Source organism: Coregonus clupeaformis, chromosome 9, assembly GCF_020615455.1.
Source record: "Coregonus clupeaformis isolate EN_2021a chromosome 9, ASM2061545v1, whole genome shotgun sequence".
In the NCBI taxonomy this organism is placed as follows: Eukaryota; Metazoa; Chordata; class Actinopteri; order Salmoniformes; family Salmonidae; genus Coregonus; species Coregonus clupeaformis.
This window is the reverse complement of record NC_059200.1, coordinates 42613839-42641361: the sequence shown is the minus strand read 5'-3', so window position 1 is coordinate 42641361 and position 27523 is coordinate 42613839. Positions and strand designations below refer to the sequence as shown.

Below are 27523 nucleotides of genomic sequence, written 5' to 3'. Positions count from 1 at the left end.
TATTTCAAGGGGAACACTTAAGCTTCATGTGGCCAATTCACAATTGAAATCAAGGGTTAGGTGCCTCCCGAGTGGTGCAGCGGTCACTACAGATTTCGGATTAAGCGTGCAGTGTGTCAAGAAGCGGGGTCGTGTTTCGGAGGGCATGGCTCTCGACCTTCGCCTCTCCCAAGGCCGTACGGGAGTTGCAGCGATGGGACAACACTGTAACTACAAATTGGATATCACGAAATTGGGGAGAAAAAGGGGTAAAAAGTACTCCCAAAAAAGTATTTAAAAAAAGATATCAAGTGTTAGGAAGGTTATGTATTTGACATAACTGCACTACGCCATGAGAACACTAGGATTAACTCACACCACATAATACAATACAATACAATAACAGATAATGTTACTTTGCTTGAAGATTTATGAATGTATGCATAGCATACGAAGGCATTTTCAACCCCAATCAGCTCACCCTACGAGGCCCTCAGTACACCCCCAGTCTAGCAGGCCTTAACATAGACATCACGTTAAAGTCAGCAGATTCTCGTTAGATCCATACGTTAGGCCACTAATTTCCACTCAAAGCAGCCAGAGCCAAATGATGAAAGTCAGAAAATTTAATTTCACTGCGCTCCCTCTGCCATGCTCCCCTGCAGTTATTTAACATATATCCCCTTCGTCGAACAATCTCCTATCCACGCTTTGATGATAAAGGCAGCAACCTACTAAGTGTGCGTATTAAAACGTATCACTTAGATTAATACATCCCTTTGAACACGAAAGGGAGAAAAATACAAGAAATGGAAATGAAAGGGATTATTGAACACTTATTTTTCTGCGTAGAGGTGAAGACCGGAGAGTTATAAAGAGAGAGAGAGAGAGAGAGCGAGAGAGAGAGAGAGAGAGAGAGAGAGAGAGAGAGAGAGAGAGAGAGAGAGAGAGAGAGAGAGAGAGAGAGAGAGAGAGAGAGAGAGACACAGAGAGAGAGAGACAGAGACAGAGACAGAGAGAGAGACAGAGAGAGGGAGGGAGAGAGAGAGAGGAGTAGACATAGAGGTGTAATATTTCTGCAGGACTCTGTGTCTCAGTCTGGGATGTGATCTATGTGGACTGGGGTAAGACAGTGGCAGGCTGGCAGCCTAGAGACAATGAGCACCAAAATGGTAAAAAAGCACTACCAGCCTAGGGAAAGAGGGCCAGACAGGGTGAAAACAGATAGTCAGGCAGCCAAGGCATGTTGTATGAGAGAGAGCAGAGAGACAGAGAGGTAAAGCGAGGCAGCGACTACTGGAGGCTAGGAGGAGTGAAAGAGGGAGGGTGAGGCATGGCAGGTCACAGGGCAGTGATGGGAAATAAGGTTGACACTTTATTTGACAGGAGTATATATAAGGTCTTTATGCAAATTCACGACATCCCTTTTGTTGAGGCCAATTGTGAAAACATAACTGTGAAGAAGGCAAGTGGAGCAATGTTTGCAAATGTCTGGTTGTCAGATGATTGTTATGCAGATGCTGTAAAGACCTTATGCATATATCCCGCCAATAACGTCTGTCTTGGAAAAAAGAACAAAAAAAGAATGAATACATAAATAAAAACAATAACTCACATGGATATCCCAAATCAATCTTGTCTTTGTTGAATTCAGAGGACTTCTGATATAAGGAACCTTGAGGGGGAGAGGGGGGGTGTGATGAAAATCAAATTGAAAGGCAACAGAAAAACTCAAACAAGGCAACAGAGAAGGCATGAGGAATGATGGTACAGGGAATCTCTCTTGATTTGGAGCAGGAGAGTTGGAGGAGAGGAGGAGGGCCTATGGGGGAGTGGTGTTATCCATCAGCTGCATTGGTTTAGTGCTTAGCAGCACTAGTGAATGGATGTGGGGCGAGAAGGAGAGGAGAGGAGTAATGGAGGGGTGGATGGTTGGAGGAGGTAGCAGTGGGGGAATGGCAGGGTCAATAGAACTAACAGCACTGAATCTGTCACAGCTAGACTGGGGAATCACATCCTCCCACATCAGAGGAGGCGGGGAGAGCGGGAGTGAGGGATGCAGGGATGGAGGTGGAGGGGTAGAGGGACGTACAAGTGGATGGGTGGCAAGGTAAAAATTAACACTTACTGCGCTTTAAAGGCCTAAACACACGTCACATAAACAATAAACACACTAAACACAGACACACAAGTTTCCAGGAACACACACAGTCACACGCAGCGCTCCATCACCTGGTTAGGACATACATAAACAGACAAACAATGAACTTGTGATGGAGAGGGACAGTAAAATCAATGGTGTGATAGATGGAGCGAGGAGACAGAGAGCAGGGGGAGGTGGCAGTCAGAACAGGCCTAAATGATTGGACCTCTGGACCCATCCTGCTTAGTTATATTCATGCTGAGTGAGTCTGTTGCCACTGTAAAACCATGCTTTAGCTTCCTAAAGGAAACCAAGGATATAGACCCACTGTCTATTGGGGCTATTCTTTAAACCTGACATCGCCGAGCTGTGGACCAGAGAGGGTGGAGCTCCTACTGGAAATCATTGTCTATTTTCAGCCATTTATTCAGAGAGGCTTCCTGAATAGTAATATGGCTGTGTTCTACAGCTGTATCACCATTAACAGGCAAGTAATTTTTTTCCATTGGTATCTTCATATTTAACATGGAATAATGCATAAGAATCCTCCATTCCCAAAACTAGTATAATTAGAAATATGGTAATATTGGTGTCTAGCCCTATCTATGTTAGTGGTAAATGTTGACTACTGGTATATCATCTTTACTAAATGCATATAATTATCTCATTCAGATCACATACCAAACAAAATAAACAACTTTATTTAGGTAAATATGTAGTGATTTTGCCCAGATCGATATGTCAACAAAATGTCATCTGTCAGAGAGCAGAGTTAACAACATCAGAACCAACTAAGACAGGAGAGAGAGAGTGAGAGAGAGAGAGAGAGAGAGAGAGAGAGAGAGAGAGAGAGAGAGAGAGAGAGAGAGAGAGAGAGAGAGAGAGAGATAGAGAGAAAGAGAGAGAGAGTGTGAGAGTGTGAGAGAGAGAAATAGAGAGAGTCTTAGGGTATCTATTAGTGCTGATCCCAGACCCTATTAGAGAGAAGAAGATCAAATCAAATCCAATTTTATTTGTCACATACACGTGTTTAGCAGATGTTATTGCGGGTGTAGTGAAATGCTTGTGCTTCTTCTACAGTGCAGTAATATCTAACAAGTAATATCTATCAATTTCACAACATATACCCAATACACACAAATCTAAGTAAGGAATGGAATTTAAGAATATATACATATATGGACAAGCAATGACAGAGCGGCATGGACTAATATACAGTAGAATATTATAGAATACAGTATATACATATGAGATGAGTAATGCAAGATATGTAAACATTATTAAAGTGACTAGTGTTCCATTTCTTAAAGTGGCCAGTGATTTCAATAGGCAGCAGCAGCCTCTAGTGTGCTAGTGATGGCTATTTAACGGTCTGATGGCCTTGAGATAGAAGCTGTTTTTCATTCTCTCGGTCCCAGCTTTGATGCACCTGTACTGACCTCGCCTTCTGGATGATAGCAGGGTGAACAGGCAGTGGCTCGGGTGGTTGATGTCCTTGATGATCTTTTTGGCTTTCCTGTGACATCGGGTGCTGTACGTGTCCTGGAGGGCGGGTAGTTTGCTCCCAGTAATGCGTTCGGCAGACCGCACCACCCTCTGGAGAGCCCTGTGGTTGCGGGCGGTACAGTTGCCGTACCAGGCGGTGATACAGCCCGACAGGATGCTCTCAATTGTGCATCTGTAAAAGTTTGTGAGGGTTTTAGGTGCCAAGCCAAATTTCTTCAGCCTCTTGAGGTTGAAGAGGCTCTGTTGCGCCTTCTTCACCACACTGTCTGCGTGGGTGGACCATTTAAGTTTGTTAGTGATGTGTACGGCAAGGAACTTGAAGCTTTCCACCTTCTCCACTGTGGTCCCGTCGATGTGGATAGGGGGGTGCACCCTCTGCTGTTTCCTGAAGTCCACGATCATCTCCTTTGTTTTGTTGACGTTGAGTGAGTGTCACGGTTTCGGCCGAGGCTGCCTCTCTTCCTTGCTCGGGCAGGCTTCGGCGTTCGTCGTCTCCGGAATACTAGCTGCCACCGTTGCATGTTTCTATGTTCGTTTGCTTTTGTCTGATTGTTGTTACACCTGTTATCGTTTAGTGTAATTTTTTTTAAATTTTTTTTATTTCACCTTTATTTAACCAGGTAAGCCAGTTGAGAACAGGTTCTCATTTACAACTGCGACCTGGCCAAGATAAAGCAAAGTAGTGCAATAAAAACAACACAGAGTTACATATGGGGTAAAAAAAAACATAAAGTCAGAAATACAACAGAAAATATATATACAGTGTGTGCAAATGTAGCAAGTTATGGAGGTAAGGCAATAAATAGGCTATAGTGCAGAATAATTACAATAGTATTAACACTGGAATGCTAGATGTGCAAGAGATTATGTGCAAATAGAGATACTGGGGTGCAAAAGAGCAAAATAAATAACAATATAGGGATGAGGTAGTTGGGTGGGCTAATTTCAGATGGGCTGTGTACAGGTGCAGTGATCGGTAAGATGCTCTGACAACTGATGCTTAAAGTTATTGAGGGAGATAAGAGTCTCCAGCTTCAGAGATTTTTGCAATTCGTTCCAGTCATTGGCAGCAGAGAACTGGAAGGAATGGCGGCCAAAGGAGGTGTTGGCTTTGGGAATGACCAGTGAGATATACCTGCTGGAGCGCAGACTACGGGTGGGTGCTGCTATGGTGACCAATGAGCTAAGATAAGGCGGGGATTTGCCTAGCAGTGATTTATAGATGGCCTGAAGCCAGTGGGTTTGACGACGAACATGTAGTGAGGACCAGCCAACAAGAGCGTACAGGTCACAGTGGTGGGTAGTATATGGGGCTTTGGAGACAAAACGGATGGCACTGTGATAGACTACATCCAATTTGCTGAGTAGAGTGTTGGAGGCTATTTTGTAAATGACATCGCCGAAGTCAAGGATCGGTAGGATAGTCAGTTTTAATTAGTGTCCTATAAGTTCTCGTTGTGTTTGTCAAGTGTTGTGTGTGATTGTTTTCACTGTCGTGCGTTTTGCTGGACGTATTACTGTTTGCTCGGTTGAGCTGTTCTCCATTGTGTTGGAGTGTTTTGTCGCACCTGTGTAGTGCGCCCGTTTTGGTTTCGCCTGCGTGCGGAGTTTCGCCTTCGGGCTATTTTGTGCGTTTCTCTTGTGGATAATTCACTAAAGTCTTTGGACTGTACTTCTGCGTCCTGCGCCTGATTCCACCACCACACCCACCTACAGCATCACTGACAGAATCACACACCTGCTCGAATGGAATCAGCAGGAGCCGCAGCAGCACAGGAGACGCTGGAGGACAGGGTCCGCGAGCAGAATGACCAGATCCTGCGGATGGGGTCCGCCCTGCAGGAGGTGATCACCACCATCCGACGCTGGGAGACCCGAGGGACACCTCCACCGCCATCTTCCCTGCCCTCACCATCGGCAAGTCAGCCCATTCCCGCTCCGGAACCCAGAGGAGTTCGACTCTCGCTCCCGAGGGCCTACGATGGGACCGCTGCCGGGTGTCAGGGATTCCTTCTCCAGGTGGAGCTTTACCTGGCCACCGTGCACCCGGCGCCCTCGGGACACGAGAGCGTGTCCGCCCTGATCTCCTGCCTTTCCGGCAAGGCGTTGGAATGGGCCAACGCAGAGTGGAGGAGAATAGACGCTACCACCATCGCGTACGACGAGTTCTCCCGCCGCTTCAGGGCGGTGTTTGACCATCCCCTGGAGGGGAAAGCGGCGGGGGAGCGTCTGTTCTGCCTCCGGCAGGGGAAGAGGAGTGCCCAGGAGTTCGCCTTGGAATTCCGTACTCTAGCGGCGGATGCAGGGTGGAATGAGCGGGCCCTCATCGATCACTACCGCTGTAGTCTACGTGAGGACGTCCGTAGGGAGCTGGCCTGTAGGGACACCAGCCTCTCGTTCGACCAGTTGGTCGACATGTCCATCAGGCTGGATACCCTGCTAGCTACCCGCGGGACGTCCCCGGAGGGGGTCCGTCCATTTCATCCTCCAGCGCCTCCGAGCCGTGCCCCATGGAGCTCGGGGGCGCTGGCGCTAGAGAGGAGGGGGTCGGATTACGAGGGGGTCCATCTCCTGCACCAACTGTGGTCGGGGAGGACACACCGCGGCTAGGTGCTGGGGATGGCCTCCTAGGGGAGAAGACGACTGGTCCCGCACTGGGGAGTCCTTCCAGGTGAGTAGGCGCCCCACTCACCCAGAGCTCTCTGTTGCACACTTCTGTATACCTGTGCGTTTTCCACAGGTAGCACCTCATTCCCAGCATAAGGCGCTGGTAGATTCAGGCGCGGCTGGGAATTTTGTTGATAAGAAATTTTGTTTAGCCTTAGGGATTCCCCTTCTCCCTGTTGACATCCCTTTCCCCGTTCATGCCCTAGATAGCCGTCCGTTGGGTGCGGGCTTGATCAGGGAGGTCACGGCGCCACTTAGGATGTGTGCGCAGGGGGGTCATCAGGAGATGATCCAGCTATTTCTGATCGACTCGCCTGCGTATCCGGTGGTGCTGGGCATGCCCTGGTTGAGTACCCATAACCCATCTATTTCGTGGCAGGAGAGGGCTCTGATGGAGTGGTCTGCCCAGTGTGTGGGTTGATGTTTAGGCGTTTCCGTAGGGGCTACCTCGGTGGAGAGTTCAAACCAGGTGCCCGCATTGCACGTTCCCCCTGAGTATGGGGATTTGGCTATTGTGTTCAGTAAGTCGAGGGCGACGCAGTTGCCTCCCCATAGGCAGGGAGATTGTGCGATAGACCTCCAGGCAGGAGCTGCGCTCCCACGGAGCCATGTGTATCCTCTGTCTCAGGAGGAGAAGAGAGCTATGGAGACTTACATAGACGAATCTCTGAGACAAGGATACATACGGCCCTCCACTTCCCCTGCGTCCTCGAGTTTCTTTTTTGTGAAGAAAAAGGATGGTGGGTTACGCCCGTGCATTGATTACCGTGGTCTCAATCAGATCACGGTGAAGTACAGTTATCCACTCCCGCTGATTGCGACCATGACGGAGTCATTGCACGGGGCGCGTTTCTTCACTAAATTAGATCTCAGGAGCGCGTACAACTTGGTGCGCATTAGGGGGGCGATGAATGGAAGACAGCCTTTAGTACCACCTCGGGCCATTACGAGTATCTTGTCATGCCATACGGGTTGATGAACGCTCCTTCAGTTTTCCAATCATTCGTGGATGAGATCTTCAGGGACATGCAGGGGCAGGGGGTGGTCGTGTACATAGATGACATTCTCGTGTACTCGCCTACCCGAGTCGAGCATGTGGCCCTGGTGCGCCGAGTGTTGCGGAGGCTGTTGGAGCACGACCTGTATGTCAAAGCAGAGAAGTGTCTGTTTTTCCAGGAGTCGGTCTCCTTTTTGGGTTATCAGTTGTCTGCGTCAGGGGTGAAGATGGAGGTAGACCGGGTGTCAGCCGTGCGTAATTGGCAAACGCCAACCACTGTGAAGGAGGTGCAGCAGTTTTTGGGGTTTGCAATTACTACCGGAGGTTTATCCGGGGGTTTTGGACAGGTGGCAGCTCCCATAACGTCTCTTTTGAAGGGGGGTCCGGTGCGTCTGCAGTGGTCAGCCGAGGCGGACAGGGCGTTTGGGCGGCTGAAGGACCTGTTTACCTCGGCCCCGGTGCTGGCGCATCCGGATCCCTCTTTACCATTTCAGGTAGAGGTGGACGCGTCAGAGGCCGGTATAGGAGCCGTGCTTTCGCAACGGTCCGGCGCGCCACCTAAACTCCGCCCCTGTGCCTTTTATTCCAAGAAGCTCAGTCCGGCAGAGCGAAATTATGACGTAGGGGACAGGGAGCTGTTAGCCGTGGTACAGGCCCTAAAGGTGTGGAGGCACTGGCTTGAGGGGGCTCAACACCCTTTCCTCATTTTGACGGACCACCGTAACCTGGAGTACATTCGGGCAGCGAGGAGGCTGAACCCTCGCCAGGCGAGGTGGAATATGTTTTTGACCCGGTTCACATTTAAGATCACGTACATCCCTGGGTCACAGAACGGTAAGGCAGACGCACTGTCTCGGCGGTATGACACGGAGGAGAGGTCCGTGGAGCCCACTCCCATACTGCCGGAGTCTTGTCTGGTGGCACCGGTAGTGTGGGAGGTCGATGCTGAACTCGAGCGGGCGTTACGCACCGACCCTAGTCCACCTCAATGCCCGGAGGGTCGGGAAGTACGTTCCGCTCGAGGTTCGGGATCGATTGATCTATTGGGCTCACACGTCACCCTCCTCTGGACACCCTGGTATCGGCCAGACAGTGCACTGTCTTAGTGCCAAGTACTGGTGGCCCACGTTGGCGAGGGATGTGAGGGTTTATGTTTCCTCCTGCTCGGTGTGCGCCCAGTGTAAGGCGCCTAGACATCTGCCTAGGGGTAAGTTACTACCCCTGCCCGTTCCACAACGACCATGGTCTCACCTCTCGGTGGATTTCCTCACTGACCTTCCTCCTTCACAGGGGAATACCACTATACTGGTCGTTGTGGACCGGTTTTCTAAGGCCTGTCGTTTGCTCCCTATGCCGGGCCTTCCTACTGCCCTGCAAACTGCCGAAGCACTATTCACCCATGTGTTCCGGCACTACGGGGTACCCGAGGATATTGTGTCTGATCGAGGTCCCCAATTTACCTCCAGAGTCTGGAGAGCTTTTATGGAGCGGTTGGGGGTCTCGGTGAGCCTCACCTCGGGTTACCACCCGGAGAGTAATGGGCAGGTGAAACGTGTGAACCAGGATGTGGGTAGGTTTCTTAGAACATACTGCCAGGACCGGCCGGAGGAGTGGGCAAGGTACGTTCCCTGGGCCGAAATGACCCAGAATTCCCTACGCCATTCCTCCACTAACCTAACCCCTTTCCAATGTGTGTTGGGTTACCAGCCGGTTCTGGCACCTTGGCAGCAGAGCCAGATCGAGGCTCCTGCGGTGGATGAGTGGGTGCGGCGCTCGGAGGAGACATGGAACGCTGCACACGTCCACCTGCAGCGGGCCCTCCGTCGTCATAAGGCGAGCGCCGATCTCCACCGCAGTGAGGGACCTGTGTACGCACCTGGTGATCGAGTCTGGCTCTCTACCAGAAACCTGCCCCTCCGCCTGCCCTGTCGGAAACTGGGTCGGCGGTTTGTAGGGCCATTTAAAGTCCTGAGAAGATTGAACGAGGTGTGTTACAAATTACAACTACCTGTTGAGTATAAAAGTATTAACCCCTCGTTCCATGTGTCTCTTCTCAGGCCGGTGGTAGCTGGCCCACTCCAAGAAAGTGAGATCAGGGAGACTCCTCCGCCCCCATTGGACATCGAGGGGGCACCGGCGTACTCCGTGCGGTCCATCTTGGATTCGAGACGTCGGATGGGGGGTCTCCAATATCTAGTGGAGTGGGAGGGGTACGGCCCGGAGGAACGGTGCTGGGTGCCGAGGAGAGACATTTTGGACCCGTCTCTCCTGACGGAATTCCATCGTGGCCACCCGACGCACCCTGCTCCGCGTCCTCCTGGTCGTCCCTGAGGCCGGAGTCGGCGCACGTCTGGAGCCGCGCGTCAAGGGCGGGGTACTGTCACGGTTTCGGCCGAGGCTGCCTCTCTTCCTTGCTCGGGCAGGCTTCGGCGTTCGTCGTCTCCGGAATACTAGCTGCCACCGTTGCATGTTTCTATGTTTGTTTGCTTTTGTCTGATTGTTGTTACACCTGTTATCGTTTAGTGTAATTAGTGTCCTATAAGATCTCGTTGTGTTTGTCAAGTGTTGTGTGTGATTGTTTTCACTGTCGTGCGTTTTGCTGGACGTATTACTGTTTGCTCGGTTGAGCTGTTCTCCATTGTGTTGGAGTGTTTTGTCGCACCTGTGTAGTGCGCCCGTTTTGGTTTCGCCTGCGTGCGGAGTTTCGCCTTCGGGCTATTTTGTGCGTTTCTCTTGTGGATAATTCACTAAAGTCTTTGGACTGTACTTCTGCGTCCTGCGCCTGATTCCACCACCACACCCACCTACAGCATCACTGACAGTGAGAGGTTATTTTCCTGGCACCACACTCCCAGAGCCCTCACCTCCTCCCTGTAGGCTGTCTCGTCATTGTTGGTGTTGTCTGCAAACTTGATGATTGAGTTGGAGGCGTGCTTGGCCACGCAGTCATGGGTGAACAGGGAGTACAGGAGGGGCTGAGCATGCACCCTTGTGGGGCCCCAGTGTTGAGGATCAGCGAAGTGGAGATGCTGTTTCCTACCTTCACCACCTGGGGGGCGGCCCGTCAGGAAGTCCAGGACCCATTTGCACAGGGCGGGGTTCAGACCCAGGGCCTCAAGCTTAATAATGAGCCTGGAGGGTACTATGGTGTTGAATGCTCAGCTATAGTCAATGAACAGCATTCTTACATAGGTATTCCTCTTGTCCAGATGGGATTGGGCAGTGTGCAGTGTGATGGTGATTGCATCGTCTGTGGATCTATTGGGGCGGTAAGCAAATTGAAGTGGGTCTAGGGTGACAGGTAAGGTAGAGGTGATATGATCCTTGACTAGTCTCTCAAAGCACTTCATGATGACACTTCATGATGCTTTTGAAATAGTTTTTGTTTTCTCAGAGACCGAGAAACACATGGTTCAGTTAAGCCAACAATCCTGCCTGCTATTCCCTTATTATACATTCAGAGAGCTGCAGAGAAACATACTGTAGTGTAGCAGCTTTGGTATGTGTGCTGCAGACTCACATGGTAAAACTTGATCTGATCTGAAGCCGTGTTTATCTGCTAATTCTGGATCTGCCCCCCAGTTACCTTTGCTTTCTTGGGTACAGGAACAATGGTGGCCATCTTGAAGCATGTGGGGACAGCAGACTGGGATAGGGAGAGATTGAATATGTCCGTAAACACACCAGCCAGCTGGTCTGCGCATGCTCTGAAGACACGGCTAGGGATGCCGTCTGGGCCGGCAGCCTTGCGGGGGTTAACATGCTTAAATGTCTTAATCACGTCGGCTACGGAGAAGGAGAGCCCACAGTCCTTGGTAGTGGGCCACGTCGGTGGCACTGTGTTATCCTCAAAGCGGGCGAAGAAGGTGTTTAGCGTTTAGCTTGTCTGGAAGCGAGACGTCGGTGTCGGCGACATGGCTGGTTTTCCTTTTGTAGTCCGTGATTGTCTGTAGACCCTTCCACATACGTCTCGTGTCTGAGCCGTTGAATTGCGACTCCACTTTGTCTCTATACTGATGTTTTGCCTGTTTAATTGCCTTGCGGAGTGAGTAGCTACACTGTTTGTATTCTGCCATATTCCCAGTCACCTTGCCATGGTTAAATGCAGTGGTTCGCACTTTCAATTTTGTGCGAATGCTGCCATCTATCCACAGTTTCTGGTTAGGGTAGGTTTTAATAGTCACAGTGGGCACAACATCTCCTATACACTTCCTGATAAACTCAGTCACCATTTCAGTGTATTCGTCTAAATTATTTTCGCAAGCTACCCGGAACATATCCCAGTCCGTGTGATCAAAACAATCTTGAAGCGTGGATTCCAATTGGTCAGACCAGCGTTGGATAGTCCTTAGCACGGATACTTCCTGTTTGAGTTTCTGCCTATAGGAAGGGTGGAGCAAAATGGGGTCGTGGTCAGATTTGCCGAAAGGAGGGCGGGGGAGGGCCTTATAACCATCCTGGAAGTTCGAATAGCAATGGTCGAGGATTTTAGCAGCCTGAGTACAACAGTCGATATATTGATAGAACTTCGGCAGCCTAGTACTCAAATTTGCTTTGTTAAAATCCCCGGCTACAATAAATGCAGCCTCAGGATATGTGGTTTCCAGTTTGCATAAAGTCCAGTGAAGTTCTTTGAGGGCCGTCGTGGCATCGGCTTGAGGGGGGATATACACGGCCAAAGAAGATTCTCTTGGGAGATAATACGGTCGACATTTGATTGTGAGGTATTCTAGGTCGGGTGAACAAAAGGACTTGAGTTCCTGTATGTTACTACAATTACACCATGAGTCGTTAATCATGAAACACACACCTCCGCCCTTCTGCTTCCTGAAGAGATATTTATTTCTGTCTGCGCGATGAACTGAGAACCCATCTGGCTGGACCGATTTTCACAGAATATCCCCAGAGAGCCATGTTTCCGTGAAACAAAGTATGTTACAGGCCTTGATGTCTCTCTGGAAAGAAATCCTTGCCCTGAGCTCGTCAACCTTCTTATCCAAAGACTGAACATTAGCGAGTAATATACTTGGAAGCGGTGGGTGGTGTGCGCGCCTCCTAAGTCGAACCAGCAGGCCGCTCCGAGTGCCTCTCCTCCGCCGGCGATGTTTTGGGTCAGCCGCTGGAATCAGTTCAATTGCCCTGGGGAGAGCAAACAAAGGATCTGCTTCGGAAAGTCGTATTCCTGGTCGTAATGCTGGTGAGTTACCGCCGCTCTGATATCCAATCGTTTTTCCCGGCTGTATGTAATGATACAAAACACTTTCTGAGCTAATAATGTAAAAAATAATACATAAAAAAACAAAATACCGCAAAGTTTCCTAAGAGCTAGTCGCGAGGCCGCCATCTTCGTCGGCACCAGGTAACACCCTCTTAGCTTCCCTAAAATCAACCAGATCAGTGGGCAAGGTGAGTTCAGATAGCACAACATCTTCCATTCCCAATCATATTTGCCATAATGTGAGCTTTTAGATAATGGGCCGTTCTTCTAAACGCTGGTGGAGTTGGTCCAGGGAATGATCCTAAATCTATATGGTTATGGGTTTATATTCTCCGCAAACTGGCCATCAATCTAACGGAGAATGAATGCTTCTGCGATGGCCTTAGTTTGGGGGAGAGAGAGAGAGAGAGAGAGAGAGAGAGAGAGGAAGAGAGACAGAGAGAGAGAGAGGAAGAGAGAGAGAGGAAGAAGGAGAGAGAGCTTTAACGAGGGCTTCACAGCACGCCAAGATAAAAAGGCTGAAGAAAGTTTAACTCCATTTCAAAGCTGCTCTTTGAATTATTTCGCCTGCTGTTTCTGAGCACAAAAAAAACAGTTCAACCTCTAATCTCAGTGGGACGAAGTTGTATATACAGTATATCCATTAAGTTAAATATGCACTAGCAATCAGTAAATGTACCGTTGTTATAATATTAGTGGCATTCACATGATCTGGATCATACCAGTCAGACATTGGGACAATCTATATTATGCAGATAGAGCTGCTCTATATCATGAATATTACCAATATAGTCATCACAATTTTGGTGACTATATTCGTCAAATTCATGGTATAGAGCAGCTATATCTGCATAATTTAGAAGCCTATTGGCTACTGAACAACATATCATATTAGTGGAATACATGTGACCATCAGCGATACATGACATGCAGCAACTGTATCAATGTCATAGTCAGAGAACATCGGGAGTGTCTGCACGATGTTATTAGAGTGTGGTGACTGTCTGGGTTCTATTAATGCCATGCTGGAAGCATGGTGGAACCATAGTCAGTGTGTGGGCTTCTCACCCTAAAGACATTATTAGGAAGACAGTTAATTAAAAAAGACTCACACCTTACTTTTAATTTGACAAGAACACCCTTGCTCCTGCCTACAGTTCTCTCCCCCTTTCTTGTTCTCTATCTTTATCTCTATTTTCCCTCCCTCCCTCCCTCCCTCTCCACAAGGGGGGGCAGACACAGAATTAGCAGATAGACACAGCTTCAGAACAGTCTGCAGCACACATACCAAAGCTGCTACACTACAGGGCCAGACGGATTACCAGGACGTGTACTCCGAGCATGTGCTGACCAACTGGCAAGTGTCTTCACTGACATTATCAACATGTCCCTGACTGAGTCTGTAATACCAACATGTTTCAAGCAGACCACCATAGTCCCTGTGCCCAAGGACACTAAGATAACCTGCCTAAATGACTACCGACCCGTAGCACTCATGTCTGTAGCCATGAAATGCTTTGAAAGGCTGGTCATGGCTCACATCAACACCATTATCCCAGAAACCCTAGAACCACTCCAATTTGCATACCGCCCCAACAGATCCACAGATTATGCAATCTCTATTGCACTCCACACTGCCCTTTCCCACCAGGACAAGAGGAACACCTACGTGAGAATGCTGTTCATTGACTACAGCTCAGTGTTCAACACCATAGTGCCCTCAAAGCTCATCACTAAGCTAAGGATCCTGGGACTAAACACCTCCCTCTGCAACTGGATCCTGGACTTCCTGACGGGCCGCCCCCAGGTGGTAAGGGTAGGTAACAACACATCTGCCACGCTGATCCTCAACACGGGGGCCCCTCAGGGGTGCGTGCTCAGTGCCCTCCTGTACTCCCTGTTCACCCATGACTGCATGGCCAGGCACGACTCCAACACCATCATTAAGTTTGCTGACGACACAACAGTGATAGGCCTGATCACCGACAATGATGAGACAGCCTATAGGGAGGAGGTCCGAGACCTGGCCGTGTGGTGCCAGGATAACAACCTCTCCCTTAACGTGATCAAGACAAAGGAGATGATTGTGGACTACAGGGGAAAAAAAGAGGACTGAGCACGCCCCCATTCTCATCGACGGGGCTGTAGTGGAACAGGTTGAGAGCTTCAAGTTCCTTGGTGTCCACATCACCAACAAACTATCATGGTCCAAACACACCAAGACAGTCGTGAAGAGGGCACAACAAAGCCTATTCCCCCTCAGGAGACTGAAAAGATTTGGCATGGGTCCTCAGATCCTCAAAAAGTTATACAGCTGCACCATCGAGAGCATCCTGACTGGTTCCATCAGCGCCTGGTATTGCAACTGCTCGGCCTCAGACCGCAAGGCACTACAGAGAGTAATGCGTACGGCCCAGCTTCCTGCCATCCAGGACCTCTATACCAGGCGGTGTCAGAGGAAGGCCCTCAAAATTGTCAAAGACTCCAGCCACCCTAGTCATAGACTGTTCTCTCTGCTACCGCACGGCAAGCGGTACCGGAGCGCCAAGTCTAGGTCCAAAAGCCTTCTCAACAGCTTCTACCCCCAAACCATAAGACTCCTGAACAGCTAATCATTGCTAGACTATTTGCACTGCCCCCCCACCCCCACCCCCACCCCCCTCTTTTACGCTGCTGCTACTCTGTCTATTATTTATGCATAGTCACTTTAACTCTATCCACATATACATATTACCTCAATTACCTCGACTAGCCGGTGCCCCCGCACATTGACTCTGCACCGGTACCCCCCTGTATATAGCCTCCCTACTGTTATTTTATTTTACTGCTGCTCTTTAGTTATTTGCTTCAATTTCTTTTTACTTAACACTTTTTAAAAATATTTTAAAAAATATGCATTGTTGGTTAAGGGCTTGTAAGCATTTCACTGTAATGTCTACACCTGTTGTATTCGGCGCATGTGGCAAATAAAATAACATTTGATTTGATTTGATTCTCTGCAGCTCTCTGAATGTATAATAAGGGAATAGCAGGCAGGATTGTTGGCTTAACTGAACCATGTGTTTCTCGGTCTCTGAGAAAACAAAAACTATTTAAAAAACATCTCAAAGAGCATTTCTCTCCTCCTACGGAAAATCTCCAGAAGTCTGACCACAAACTGATTTTGGGCTGTGTTTCTCCAAGAGTAAAGAGCAAAATAATCAAATGTATAGAATGATTGTAGAGCACTACCAGGAAACGCCAGAGAATTCCAGGACCTTTCTCCCCACTTTTAATACTTTTAAAATGTTTTGAAAGATACAGGGAAAAGTAAAATACTGGCCTTCTTGTCAACACATATAATTGGACGCTCAGGAAAAGCAGCAAGTCTGTGCTTGTGCGACTTTGTGGCCCCCAATTTTCCTCCCATTGGGCCGATCGCATCCCGTGCTTTAAATTAGGGTAGCAATCACAGTAGCTCAGCAATTATCCCTTTAAGTATATTATAATCACTAATCATTATTTTAAATATAGCTCCTGAATGCCTACTCTGTGACAAGGGTAATTACTTACAGTAATGCTGCCTGGTTCTGTGGTGGTGAGGCTGTTGTTCAACACATACTCACTATTCTAGATTATCTCTAGGGCTCAGGGCTGGCGCGTGGATGGAACAAATGCACATTGTCTTTGTATAACTCTCCTCCAAAAGATCTGCCATCCTACAGCTCAGAGAAAAGTTCTTTGCATGTCTGTGTGAGTGGTACGTGTATGTTTGTGCAGGGATGTGAACGTGAGTGTGAAACAACAGAGAGAAAGTGAGACAGGGGAAGTGGGTGGAGGTGAGTTATGGGAGTACAGTGAAAAACAGGATGGCTCCTAACTGCACAAACGGACAGACGGACATAGACTGACATACAGACTGACAGACGAACAGACAGACAGACGGACAGATGGACAGACGGACATAGACTGACAGACGAACAGACGGACAGACGGACAGACGGACAGACAGTCTGACTGACTGATAGGGATCGGGTAATAATATATTGGGTTCCTACAGAGACAGAGGCAGACAGAGGAATAAAGTGGGGATGGTCATCATGTCTGTACTCACTCTGCATACACAGGCCATCGGTGCAGTTCTGGGACTGAAGCACCATGCCCTCACAGTCCTTCCCCCTGTTTTTGGGTGCCGGGGCGCTGCACTCCCTCCTCCTCCAATGGGTACACTCTGTCCCACACGTGGACCATTTACTCCACTCTGTCCACAGGCCATCCACTATCACACAGAGGGGGGTATGGAGGAGGGTGGAAATGAGAGTGTGTGAGATTGGGTGAGTGAATGTGTGACAATTAGTGGGAGAGAAAGAGACGAGGTGGGGGGGGGGGGTGAGAATGATACACATATCTACAGTATATGTCATCTGTTTGTGACGTCCAGTAGATTGTACTCCCCTGACCCCTAAGCGTTGTGGGGGGTGGCGCAGTATCTACCTGGGCACAGTGGGTTGCATGCCAGCTTCTGAATGCCTTGCCCGTCACAGATGGCGCCGCCGTTGAGCGGTGCTGGGTTGGTGCAGCTCCGCGTACGCTTCTGGTAACCACGGCCACAGCGACTGTTACACACTGTCCACTCTGTCCACGTTGACCAGCCACCATTCACTGTAGGAAAAAAACATTATCATAAAACAAAATGTTTAACACTTTAGCAAATACAACGGTTGTCCTTTTTATAGCTGCATTGAGTGAATCTTGTAGAATTTGAGTATATTCCACCAGGCCCTTTTTTGCTTGAATGAACACAGTGGCATTGAAGAATCTGTAGTACACTAGATCTTTTTACATGTGGTGTGTTTCCCCCCCTGTAAACCCTAGTCATTAGTTTGCTATGTGGACAGGCTTTTTCTGGCTGCTGTATTTTCCATCTTCTGAATCCCTTCAATCTCTTCTCCTTCCTGCATTCCATCTGTGTCTCAGTCTAAATCCAGAACAGAATGGCAGTGGGGTGTATGGCTGAGAACTCGAATGTGGCATTTGAGATGTTAGGAGCTAGAGGCCCCTCAGAGCTGAAACTGATTGCGATGAGCGAAGCCCCAAGCACCAGACTCCAGGGGAGCAGAGCCAAAGTCCTGCCTTCCTTCACTTTCTCTTTCTTACCTTCTGGGGTTTAGGAGTCACTCTCTCTCTCTCTCTCTCTCTCTCTCTCTCTCTCTCTCTCTCTCGCGCTTTCTGTATCCCTCTTTCTCTTTCCATCTAATCTCTCTGCCTGTCTTCCCCAACCTTTCCAAGTCTTTCCGGCCCTGTGTAGCTCAGTTGGTAGAGCATGGCGCTTGCAACGCCAGGGTTGTGGGTTTGTTTCCCACGGGGGGCCAGTATGAAAATGTATGCATTCACTAACTGTAAGTCGCTCTGGATAAGAGCGTCTGCGAAATGACTAAAATGTAAAACATTTAAGTCTCCTTGTTGTTGTGCAGGCTGGAAAACCACTGGGCTGCTCTGTCTTCTCTGGTAATGAAGAAACTAATCTCAGAACTCTCTCGCTGTCTCTCTCAATCTCTCTCTCACACTCTCTGTCTCAATTCAAAGGGCTTTATTGGCATGGGAAACATGTGTTTACATTGCCAAAGCAAGTGAGATAGATAATAAACAAAAGTGAATGAAACAATAAAAAATGCTCTGTCTTCTCTGGTAATGAAGAAACTTGTCTCAGATCTCTCTGTCACTGTCTCTCACTCTCTCTCGCTCTCACTCAATTCAATTTCAATTTAAGGGCTTCATTGGCATGGGAAATGTATGTTAACATTGCCAAAGCAAGTGAAGCAGATAGTAAACAAAAGTGAAATAAACAATAAATATTAACAGTAAACATTACACTCAGTTCCAAAAGAATAAAGACATTTCAAATGTCATATTATGTATATATACAGTGTTGTAACGATGTGCAAATAGTTAAAGTACAAATGGGAAAATAAATAAACATAAATATGGGTTGTATTTACAATGGTGTTTGTTCTTCACTGGTTGCCCTTTTCTTGTGGCAACAGGTCACAAATATTGCTGCTGTGATGGCACACTGTGGTATTTCACCCAATAGGTATTTCACTCAAAATTGGATTTGTTTTCAAATTCTTTGTGGGTCTGTGTAATCTGAGGGAAATATGTGTCTCTAATATGGTAATACATTTGGCAGGAGGTTAGGAAGTGCAGCTCAGGTTCCACCTCATTTTGTAGGAAGTGTGCACATAGCCTGTCTTCTCTTGAGAGCCAGGTCTGCCTACGGCAGCCTTTCTCAATAGCAAGGCTATGCTCACTGAGTCTGTGCATAGTCAAAGCTTTCCTTAATTTTGGGTCAGTCACAGTGGTCAGGTATTCTGCCACTGTGTACTCTTTGTTTAGGGCCAAATAGCATTCTATTCTCTCTCTGTTTCTAGTTTCTCACTCTGTCTCTCTCTGTCTCTCTTTCATCACTATTGTAAGAATGAACAACTTTTCTTTTGAGTTTCTTAGACTAGTGATTGTGAGTGTAAGTGTGTGTGTGTGTGTGGACAAGGTTAACTGTACAAGACTGTGTGTGTGTGCGTGTGTGTGTGTGTGCGTGTGTGCCTGCATACAGTGAAAGGGGGACTGACACAACCCAGGCAGAGAAAGTTGCTTCTGGTGCATTCTTTTAAGGATGAGCCGAGACATCAAAGCTGTTTTCAGGCTATCGCTCAGTCCTCCCAGACTGCATTAGTGGAGGGAAAAACCTAGCAGGGATAGCGACCCCAGTCCCTGAAGACCCCAAAGTCGGCTGAAACACACACACACACACACACACACACACACACACACACTCTCTCTCTGTTGCTCTACTTCACCTTCATACTGGACTCATCTAAGCCACACATACTGCTCTCCCCTGTCAGAACGGACAACTAAAATAGATAAATAAACAAATAGGACACTAACAATAACTTAGGCCCCCCTAATCCCCCATAATCCTCCATGGCAGAGCCAGTGTGTGTGTGATTTAGGGAGGATGTGCTGAGCTGGGAGACACTGGAGGGATGGAGGGAGAGCTGGATTTGAAACCTGACCCTGCAAACCTCTGCCCATTCTGGTCTGGATTTCTGCGTGTGTGTCTGTGTGTTTGTGTATGCGCGTGTGTGTGTCTGTGTGTGTGTGTGTGTGTGTGTTGTGTGTGTGTGTCCACTCACACACACATGTGTGTTTGTACGTAGGGGGTTAAGGCTATAAATGGCTTCATATGTCTGTTAGCTAATTATTTGCTAGACTGACAGACTGATGACTGACCTAATAACTTGAGGTTTAGCCTTCTTACATGGTGGGTGGGTAGGAACGTTTGTTGAGAATCTGTTTCTGTTTTGACTCTTCCCCACTAGCAGGTGTTGAAGGTTAACTTCTGTGTCACAGTGTTGAGGTGGTGTGTTTTAGGAGAGTGTGTGTGTGTGTGTGTGTGTGTGTGTGTGTGTGTGTGTGTGTGTGTGTGTGTGTGTGTGTGTGTGTGTGTGTGTGTGTGTGTGTGTGTGTGTGTCTGTGTGTGTGTGTCGTGTGTGTGTGTGTGTGTGTGTGTGTGTGTGTGTGTGTGTGTGTGTGTCTGTGTGTGTGTGTCTGTGTGTGTGTCTGTGTGTGTGTGTGTATGATGTTTCAGGGGAGTGTGTGTAAAAGCATAGCAGGGGTCCTCCTTAATTACAGCTCTGATACAGAGAATAACAGCCCCAAACTCCCTGATACACCTTCAGGCTGGATCAAGGTGGAGGAATGTTGCAGAGACAGGCAGAGAATAAGGTATTCTTTATTGTGTACATTTATTATGTAAATCTATACTAGAATTGACACATTCTACTTTGTCTAGTAGGCCTACATGATTTCAATATTGAATTATGGATTTTATTATTACATCAGAAGGTGTAAGATATGATGCATATTGTATTGTTTATTTTAGGGTGAGAACGACCAAATATGACAGGGTACTCTGATTTAGTATGCTGTTACAGCTGCCATGTTTGGGTCTGACTTGATCGTTACCATAGACGATGACAGTTGCCGTGGTGCTCCGTCTCTTAGCGACGATGTTCTTGGCGACACATGTGTAGTTAGCTGTGTCAGATAGTCTGGCCTGTTTGATGATCAGGTTATGGTCGATGGTAATGTAGAAGTTACGATCATCAGCAGGATCTATGATCTCCTCATTCTTTAGCCACTCCACCTGGGAGGGAGGGAGGGAGGGAGGGAGGGAGGGAAGGCAAGAAAGAAAAACAAAGAGACAGAGAGGAAAAAAGAAAGAGAAAAATAGACAGAGAGAGAGAGAGAGACCATTAGCAATGTTCCTCAGTGTGGAACAGTACACATCAAAACGAGTCGGTAAGAGCAGACATGAAACTGGGACGGCACGGCACTCAGACACGTTAACCTGATTTCTTCTGGAATAAATCACAGGGAAGTGTTTCCAGGGTTTAAACACACCTTTCTTCTCTTTGTCTTCCATTCACCTTTCCAATAAAGCTCAACTTCAAGATTACAGCAACACTGTTCATGTCTCAGAGGCCTGTGCTTTCTATAAAAAGTCAATAGCTATCATGTTCCCTTTTTATTTCCCCATAACAGGACAAAGTAATACTGTATTGTCAGACAGTGAGAGGGAAGGAAATTCACTGTTATTCCTGGAACTGAAAGCACCTTTCCTTATGAGTTTCCGTTTTTCCAAATGATCCAGATATTGAACTCCTGGTAATAACGGAGAACAGGGCGCTTTATTTGACCGTAAATCACATAAACACTTTTCTTCACCTCCTCCGCCTCGGGTGTGAAGGCTGGGCCTCAGGCAGAGTCCGGTCTGCTCTACACAGACAGACAAAGGCAGACAAACTCATACGTTTCAAAGACTTCTTCAAACTTTTCCTTTGAGTCCTCTAACTCTGTTTTCTCTAGAGAAAAGACATCCTGTGTGTAGTCTAATAGTCAGAGAATACATTACGATGAGAGAGAGAGAGAGAGTTGAACAGAACAGGAGACATCCTGTGCATTGTCCTACTTCCTGAGGAGCAGAAGATGCTAGATAAGGCAGAGCAGGGCTTAGGAGATAAGAAGTCTGTTTTGTTGGCCATTATTAAAAAAATTATGGGAAGACACATGATCTACACCTAAAAAAACTGAAGCAACTCCCATATAAACCCTGCCAAGACTAAATCATCTGGGGCTGCTGGTCTTACGTGACTTTAGTCAAATGACTGGACAGATAGCCAAGTGGCTGTTGTAAGAATAGGTGGGTGTACTGTAGTTTTCAAGTGATAAGACCTGTGTTTTCCTTGCTATTATTATAAAACTAGCATCATGATGACTGTCCCACAAAATAAGATGGACAGATTGTGACAGGTGTGGGTTAGAAGCTTCACTTCCATCACTAGTAGACTATCTGCAGTGTCTGAAGATGACAGATATCACGACTACACCATCAGAGAGCGTCATGCTTGGCTGGAGACGCCTGCCTGCCTGCCTGTACACCCCTATCCTGGAACAACACTTCAGAGAGACTAAAGGTTGAGCCACTTTCAACACGCAGCAATTAACTCCACCTTAAAACACCCACTCAAACTGAACACATCCATCATAAACATAATACTCTCCACAGACACAGATTTTGAGTGCTGGTGACAGATTCACATCAGAAGAGAATGGAAAAACAATCAGCTCAGTGGTAAACATCTGTATGCTCAGTGTTGTATATCTCCACTTATATGGGGCTTATGAGTGTTTTCCTCTGTAACAGTTATCAGGTAAATCAATCGCATGGAGCAGCGCCGAGCTGAGTGGCAGGCACTCTGGATAGGGTTCCCTCCCCTGCTGTCTGGCTAGTCAGTGAAATTAAGCCCATGCTCTCCTAATCCACAACAACACAACAATGCAATAACCCCCTCTCATCTCATTTAATCAAATCTCCTTTCAACTAATCTCATCTCCTTTCATTTAATCTAATCTCCTTTCAACTCATCTCATCTCCTTTCATCTCATCTAATCTCCTTTAATCTCATCTAATCTCCTTTAAACTCATCTAATCTCCTTTCATCTAATCTCATCTCCTTTCATCTAATCTCATCTCATCTCATTTTATCTCATCTCATCTCATCTTATCTCCAGTCCTAATGCAGAGGAGATGAAGACCTCCTGTGTTTTGTCTCTTCATCTCCTGTTAGATATCATCTCATATCATTCATCATTTGATGCCAGAGCACAGAAAACAGCAAACAAAGACAACACAAATCACCTGTCATCTCCTCTCGTCTCTCCTACAGAAGGAAAAGCTGTAGTTTTAACCCTGAGATAATGTGATTTCACTGATGACTATATGTCTGATGAGAGTCACTTCTCTGGATGAAGGAAGGATCTAAACGTCTTAGTATCTTTGTCAGAGTGTCCTTCTGACACCTGTCCTGTTGTGACTTCATCAGTTAGTTATAAGGAAAATACATGATTGAGGGTGTGGAACTCTGGCTACAAAGATCTGATCCCAACAGGGTTTCATCCAAACAAGGTGAAACTAATACACCGTAAATTGTTTTACAACACATTCTGTATAGACGCCTGTCATCCAGTATGCATACCAATCGAGGTAAAGGTCTTGTGAGTATCAACGTGATGTGCATTAAATCCATTGTAAAAAAAAGTAACCAACATAATGATAGCAAAGAGCGATGATCATAAAACTCCACCAACGTAAATCAATAAGGACTACATATAAATCCATGGGGCGGGAGGTGAGTACAAGTGATTATACGCATCACTACATTTACTGAGGCAAACAAGCAAACAACACACACAAACAGGACATGTGTGTGTGTGTGTTTAGCACAGCTAAGTGGTAGTGGGATGCTGATTGGCCTGGTCTTTGCCTGCTGGGACAGTGGTTATTCTGTTTTGACCCTTGTTCTGCAGGAGCTGTGTGTGTCTACTGAGTATGGTCGTCCCTCTGTGGGCCAGGGGAATACACACCCACCTTGCCTCACACTAAAGGGAACAAGCCATTCAGAACCTTACCTAGTCTTAAATAGGGAATGAGGCTGACAAGCCAGGCCGATCACATCACATGTGAAGATTGCCTATGAATATGAATCTGATGTGTTTAAAACAGAAACAAAAGTCTGACTGTTGTATTATGATCACCATTTTGGGCCTGTTCTCTCTTTATTCTGATGGAGTGACAACAGGTTTGGAACAAAGCTCCCAATAAAACTAATGAAGATGAAAATAACAAGAAAGACATGATGGAGTTCACAGACATGATGGAGTTCACAGACATGATGGAGTTCACAGACATGATGGAGATCACAGACATGTTGGAGTTCACAGACATGATGGAGTTCACAGACATGATGGAGTTCACAGACATAAAGAACAGTTCTGCTGAAAATCACTACACATATTTCTGTTAACCACAGCCTTTGGTATATGAAAATCCTGTTCTCGTAATGGGGATTGACAGTCGGCACAAAGAGGTGGTTATCCAATTTTGCACCAATCAGAGAGGCAGCCTCTCAGAAGTCAAGAGCTGTTTTATGTGAGGGTAATTAAAAGTGGAACAAAAGAGCTTTTTAGCGCTGGTAGAAGGAGGGATGGAGAGGAAAGAGGGAGAGATGAGGAGGTGGAAAATGTCAAAAAATAAAGGGTTGTGTGTGTGTGTGTGTATGTGTGCGTGCCTGCGCGTGTGTGTGAAGACTGCCACGACCCATCTTCGTCACTCAAACTCAACGCACTGTTCACTCAATATGACTCATACTATAAGACATGTATAATTATAACTGGTTGAAATGTGACCATGTATATGAATCTAGTTACAATAAAATGTTTTAAAGACACACACACACACACTCACACACACTCACACACACAGAGCTTGTTACTGGCTGATTGGCACTGGCACATTCCGGGAGGTAATTGGCCAATTTCTTGGTAACGGAGGGAAATAATGCAAACAGACACGCCCACAGGATCCTGCATGTGGAGAAGATGATGATGAATCAATGTGTCTGTGTGTCTGTCTGTCTGTGTGTGTGTGTGTGTGTGTGTGTGTGTGTGTGTGTGTGTGTGTGTGTGTGTGTGTGTGTGTGTGTGTGTGTGTGTGTGTGTGTGTGTGTGTGTGTGTGTGTGTGTGTGTGTGTGTATGTATGCGTGTGTGTGTGTGTGTGTGTGTGTGTATATGTGTGCGTGTGTGTATTTGTGTGTGTGTGTGTGTGTGTAGCCTAGCATGTGTGTGTGTTTGTGTGCGTTTCAGTCAGAACACACACAGGAGGCCCTATCAGGCACAGATGTCCTCATTAGCGCTGGAGGTCAAGGAGGTTAGCTGTGTCAGAGAGGCTCATCTACAGCTCTAATTGTCTGCTGGGTGGCACTGCCACACTGCCACACTGCCACACTGCCCTGCCCGTCCACACTGAGACTGTCCTAGGCCGCGTGTGAAATGGCATCCTATTTCCTATATAATGCACCTCTTTTGACTAGGGCCCGCATAGCGGTCTGGTCAAGAGTAGTGCACTACATAGGGAATAGGGTGCCATTTTGGAGGTGACCCTAGTCTCCTAGTCTTACTGCTGTCACTTCAGCTCTCTGTCCCTTCTAACAGGTTGACGGAGCAGCGCTGGTTGAACCATGATAAGTGTGCTGCAGCGCTTCTTACTACAACACCTAACAACTCCATCTTGTGAAATGTTGTTAGTAGTGGAGAAGGAGCATTAGAGCTGTGAAGAGTGATGTGCAAAATGCTAATTAGTTTTTGCATTTATACAAGACAAACCCATGGGAAGCTGTGGGGGAAAGCACTGAGAGATGGGCGGGGTGGTTGGATCATTTGGATGGAAGGAAAAATGAGAGAAATCACAGAGGGAATACATTCCAAATGAAGTAAGACTAGATCCTTTCTGTGGAGGCCTGATTAACAGGTTGGCTCCTTCTCCATATGACTGAATGATCTCTCTAAGTAAACATCTCTACAGTGTAATTGATTCATTTTCCATCTCCACTACAGAACCAAATTACACAACCTAGAAAATGAGCCAGACAAGGTTATAGAACAATTATTCAATCACAGCGAGCTAGACAACGAACCATATCCTCTGCATCTGCCCTGACTACAAATATGGAAATATGTGCCAAATCAATATGTATAAATATGAATATGACAGAATGCCGAGAGGTATGTGCTGTAGGATTACTGGGTATGAAGATATAGATGTGACACCCTTCTACATATTTATTCATGGGATCAGAGTGAAGTGGAAAAGAACAGTGCATCTGAGATAGTCTGGTTAGTCTGCCTGAGGTGAATAGATCATAATAGCATGTTAACTGTATATTGTTGAGGGGGAGCTATGGATATGAATATAATAGACGTTAGTCTGAGGTTTGTCATTGGTTATTTCAATGTGTTGCCTGCTGTTGGTCATATCTCACTCTTGGCTCACTGCACTCCCTGTCCTGGGTGGGTGGGGAGGCACACAGGTAAACAGTGGATGCACCGAGTAGGCTTGGGCGGTATACCGTATATACCGTATAGCGGGGGATTTGGAAATAGTCACGGGATGGTTTTTCAATACCGTCAATACCGTGGAAACTATTTATTTGTTTCAACTGAACGTTTTTCATGCTGTTCCAGAGCCAGTACTGTTCTTCCTTCAGACAATCATGCGTTAAAACTTTGTTTATTTGCACAATGTCTCTCATTCACATTCGCTTGTAGATGGCATTTGGCATTTGGTAGCTACTACCTACTACTGAGTGTACAAACATTAGGAACACCTGCTCTTTCCATAACATAGACTGACCAGGTGAATCCAGGTGAAAGCTATGATCCCTTATTGATGTCACTTGTTAAATCCACTTCAGTCAGTGTAGATGAAGGGGAGGAGACAGGTTAAAGAAGGATTTTTAAGCCTTGAGACAATTGAGACACGGATTGTATATGTGTGCCATTCAGGGGGTGAATGGGCAAGACAAAAAATGTAAGTGCCTTTGTACGGGGTATGGTAGTTGTGTCAAGAACTGCAACGCTGCTGTTTCTTTTTTACACTCAACAGTTTCCTGTGTGTATCAAGAATGGTCCACCACCCAAAGGACATCCAGCCAACTTGATTAGAGTCAACATGGACCAGCATCCCTGTGGAACACTTTCGACTCTAGGGTTCGGCATTTTTTTTGCATTTTTTGCGCAACTTCCGTACAAAGCTGGTAATATCGTAAATCCCGGGATCTGGATACCGCCCAACCCTAGAGTCGTGATAGGCACCCTATCGGCCTGCTCCTACAGGTCCTGGAGTCATCCCCTCCAGGACCTGTAGGAGAACCAGGTGTTATTGTCCTGTACACAGTATTACACACCTCTCTTTCATCTTCCTGCTGTGAAACACACAGGCTCTGACATTTCTGCTGGAGCATTTACTAATGGATGTTTGTTCACTTTTGACTCTATGACTCCGAGATACACATAAAGAGAATAGGAGAGAGCAGAGAGCAATAAAGGAATGAGAGAGAGAGCAAACAGCAAGAAAGGAGAGAGAGAAAAGGAGAGAGCGAGTCAGAGCCATTAGAGGTGAATCATAACCCAGGAACAAATCACGACTGAGATGATTGACAAGAGGCGAGCCTGACGGGCAGTCATTGGGTTAGTTGCCGTGGGGATTAGGCCTCCTGACACACACTCTCTCCCCTGGGGCCCCTTAATGAACACACACTTCCATGATAACACGGCAGGACCCCGGCAGACCGACGAAATGCCTGAATTAAAAGCCTGCTTCCATAGCAACAGGCTCAGCCGCGCGGCGGCGGCGGCGCGGCAGCACCCCTGAACCCTGTATTTATCTGGGGGCTGAGACAAGTTCTCTGAAGTGCAAAGATAGAGAGAGAGAGGGGGGGGGAGAACGATAAAGCTGCATTCTATCAGAAGGCAGATTTAAGTTGGTTTTATGAGCTGCTTGCCACATCTTCACAGTGTGAAAAGAGGTGAGCGGCTTGCCACATGTTCACAGTGTGAAAGGAGGTGAGCTGC

The 27523-nt window shown here is 47.1% G+C and overlaps 1 protein-coding gene across 3 annotated transcripts in view; it reads right to left on the bottom strand.

The window, feature by feature from the left end:
- LOC121573843 (netrin receptor UNC5C-like) overlaps nt 1-27523 on the bottom strand; it is a 230145-nt gene that overhangs the window by 31002 nt on the left and 171620 nt on the right. The window contains exons 5-8 of one of the 3 annotated variants that reach the window (XM_041886178.2): nt 20518-20698; nt 16984-17151; nt 16604-16768; nt 1595-1654 (exon numbers count right to left, since the gene is read on the bottom strand). In XM_041886178.2, the coding sequence (XP_041742112.1) occupies nt 1595-1654; nt 16604-16768; nt 16984-17151; nt 20518-20698 (574 nt within the window). The remainder of the gene's footprint in view (nt 1-1594; nt 1655-16603; nt 16769-16983; nt 17152-20517; nt 20699-27523) is intronic. The other 2 variants (XM_041886180.2, XM_041886181.2) reach the window with 2 other exon arrangements.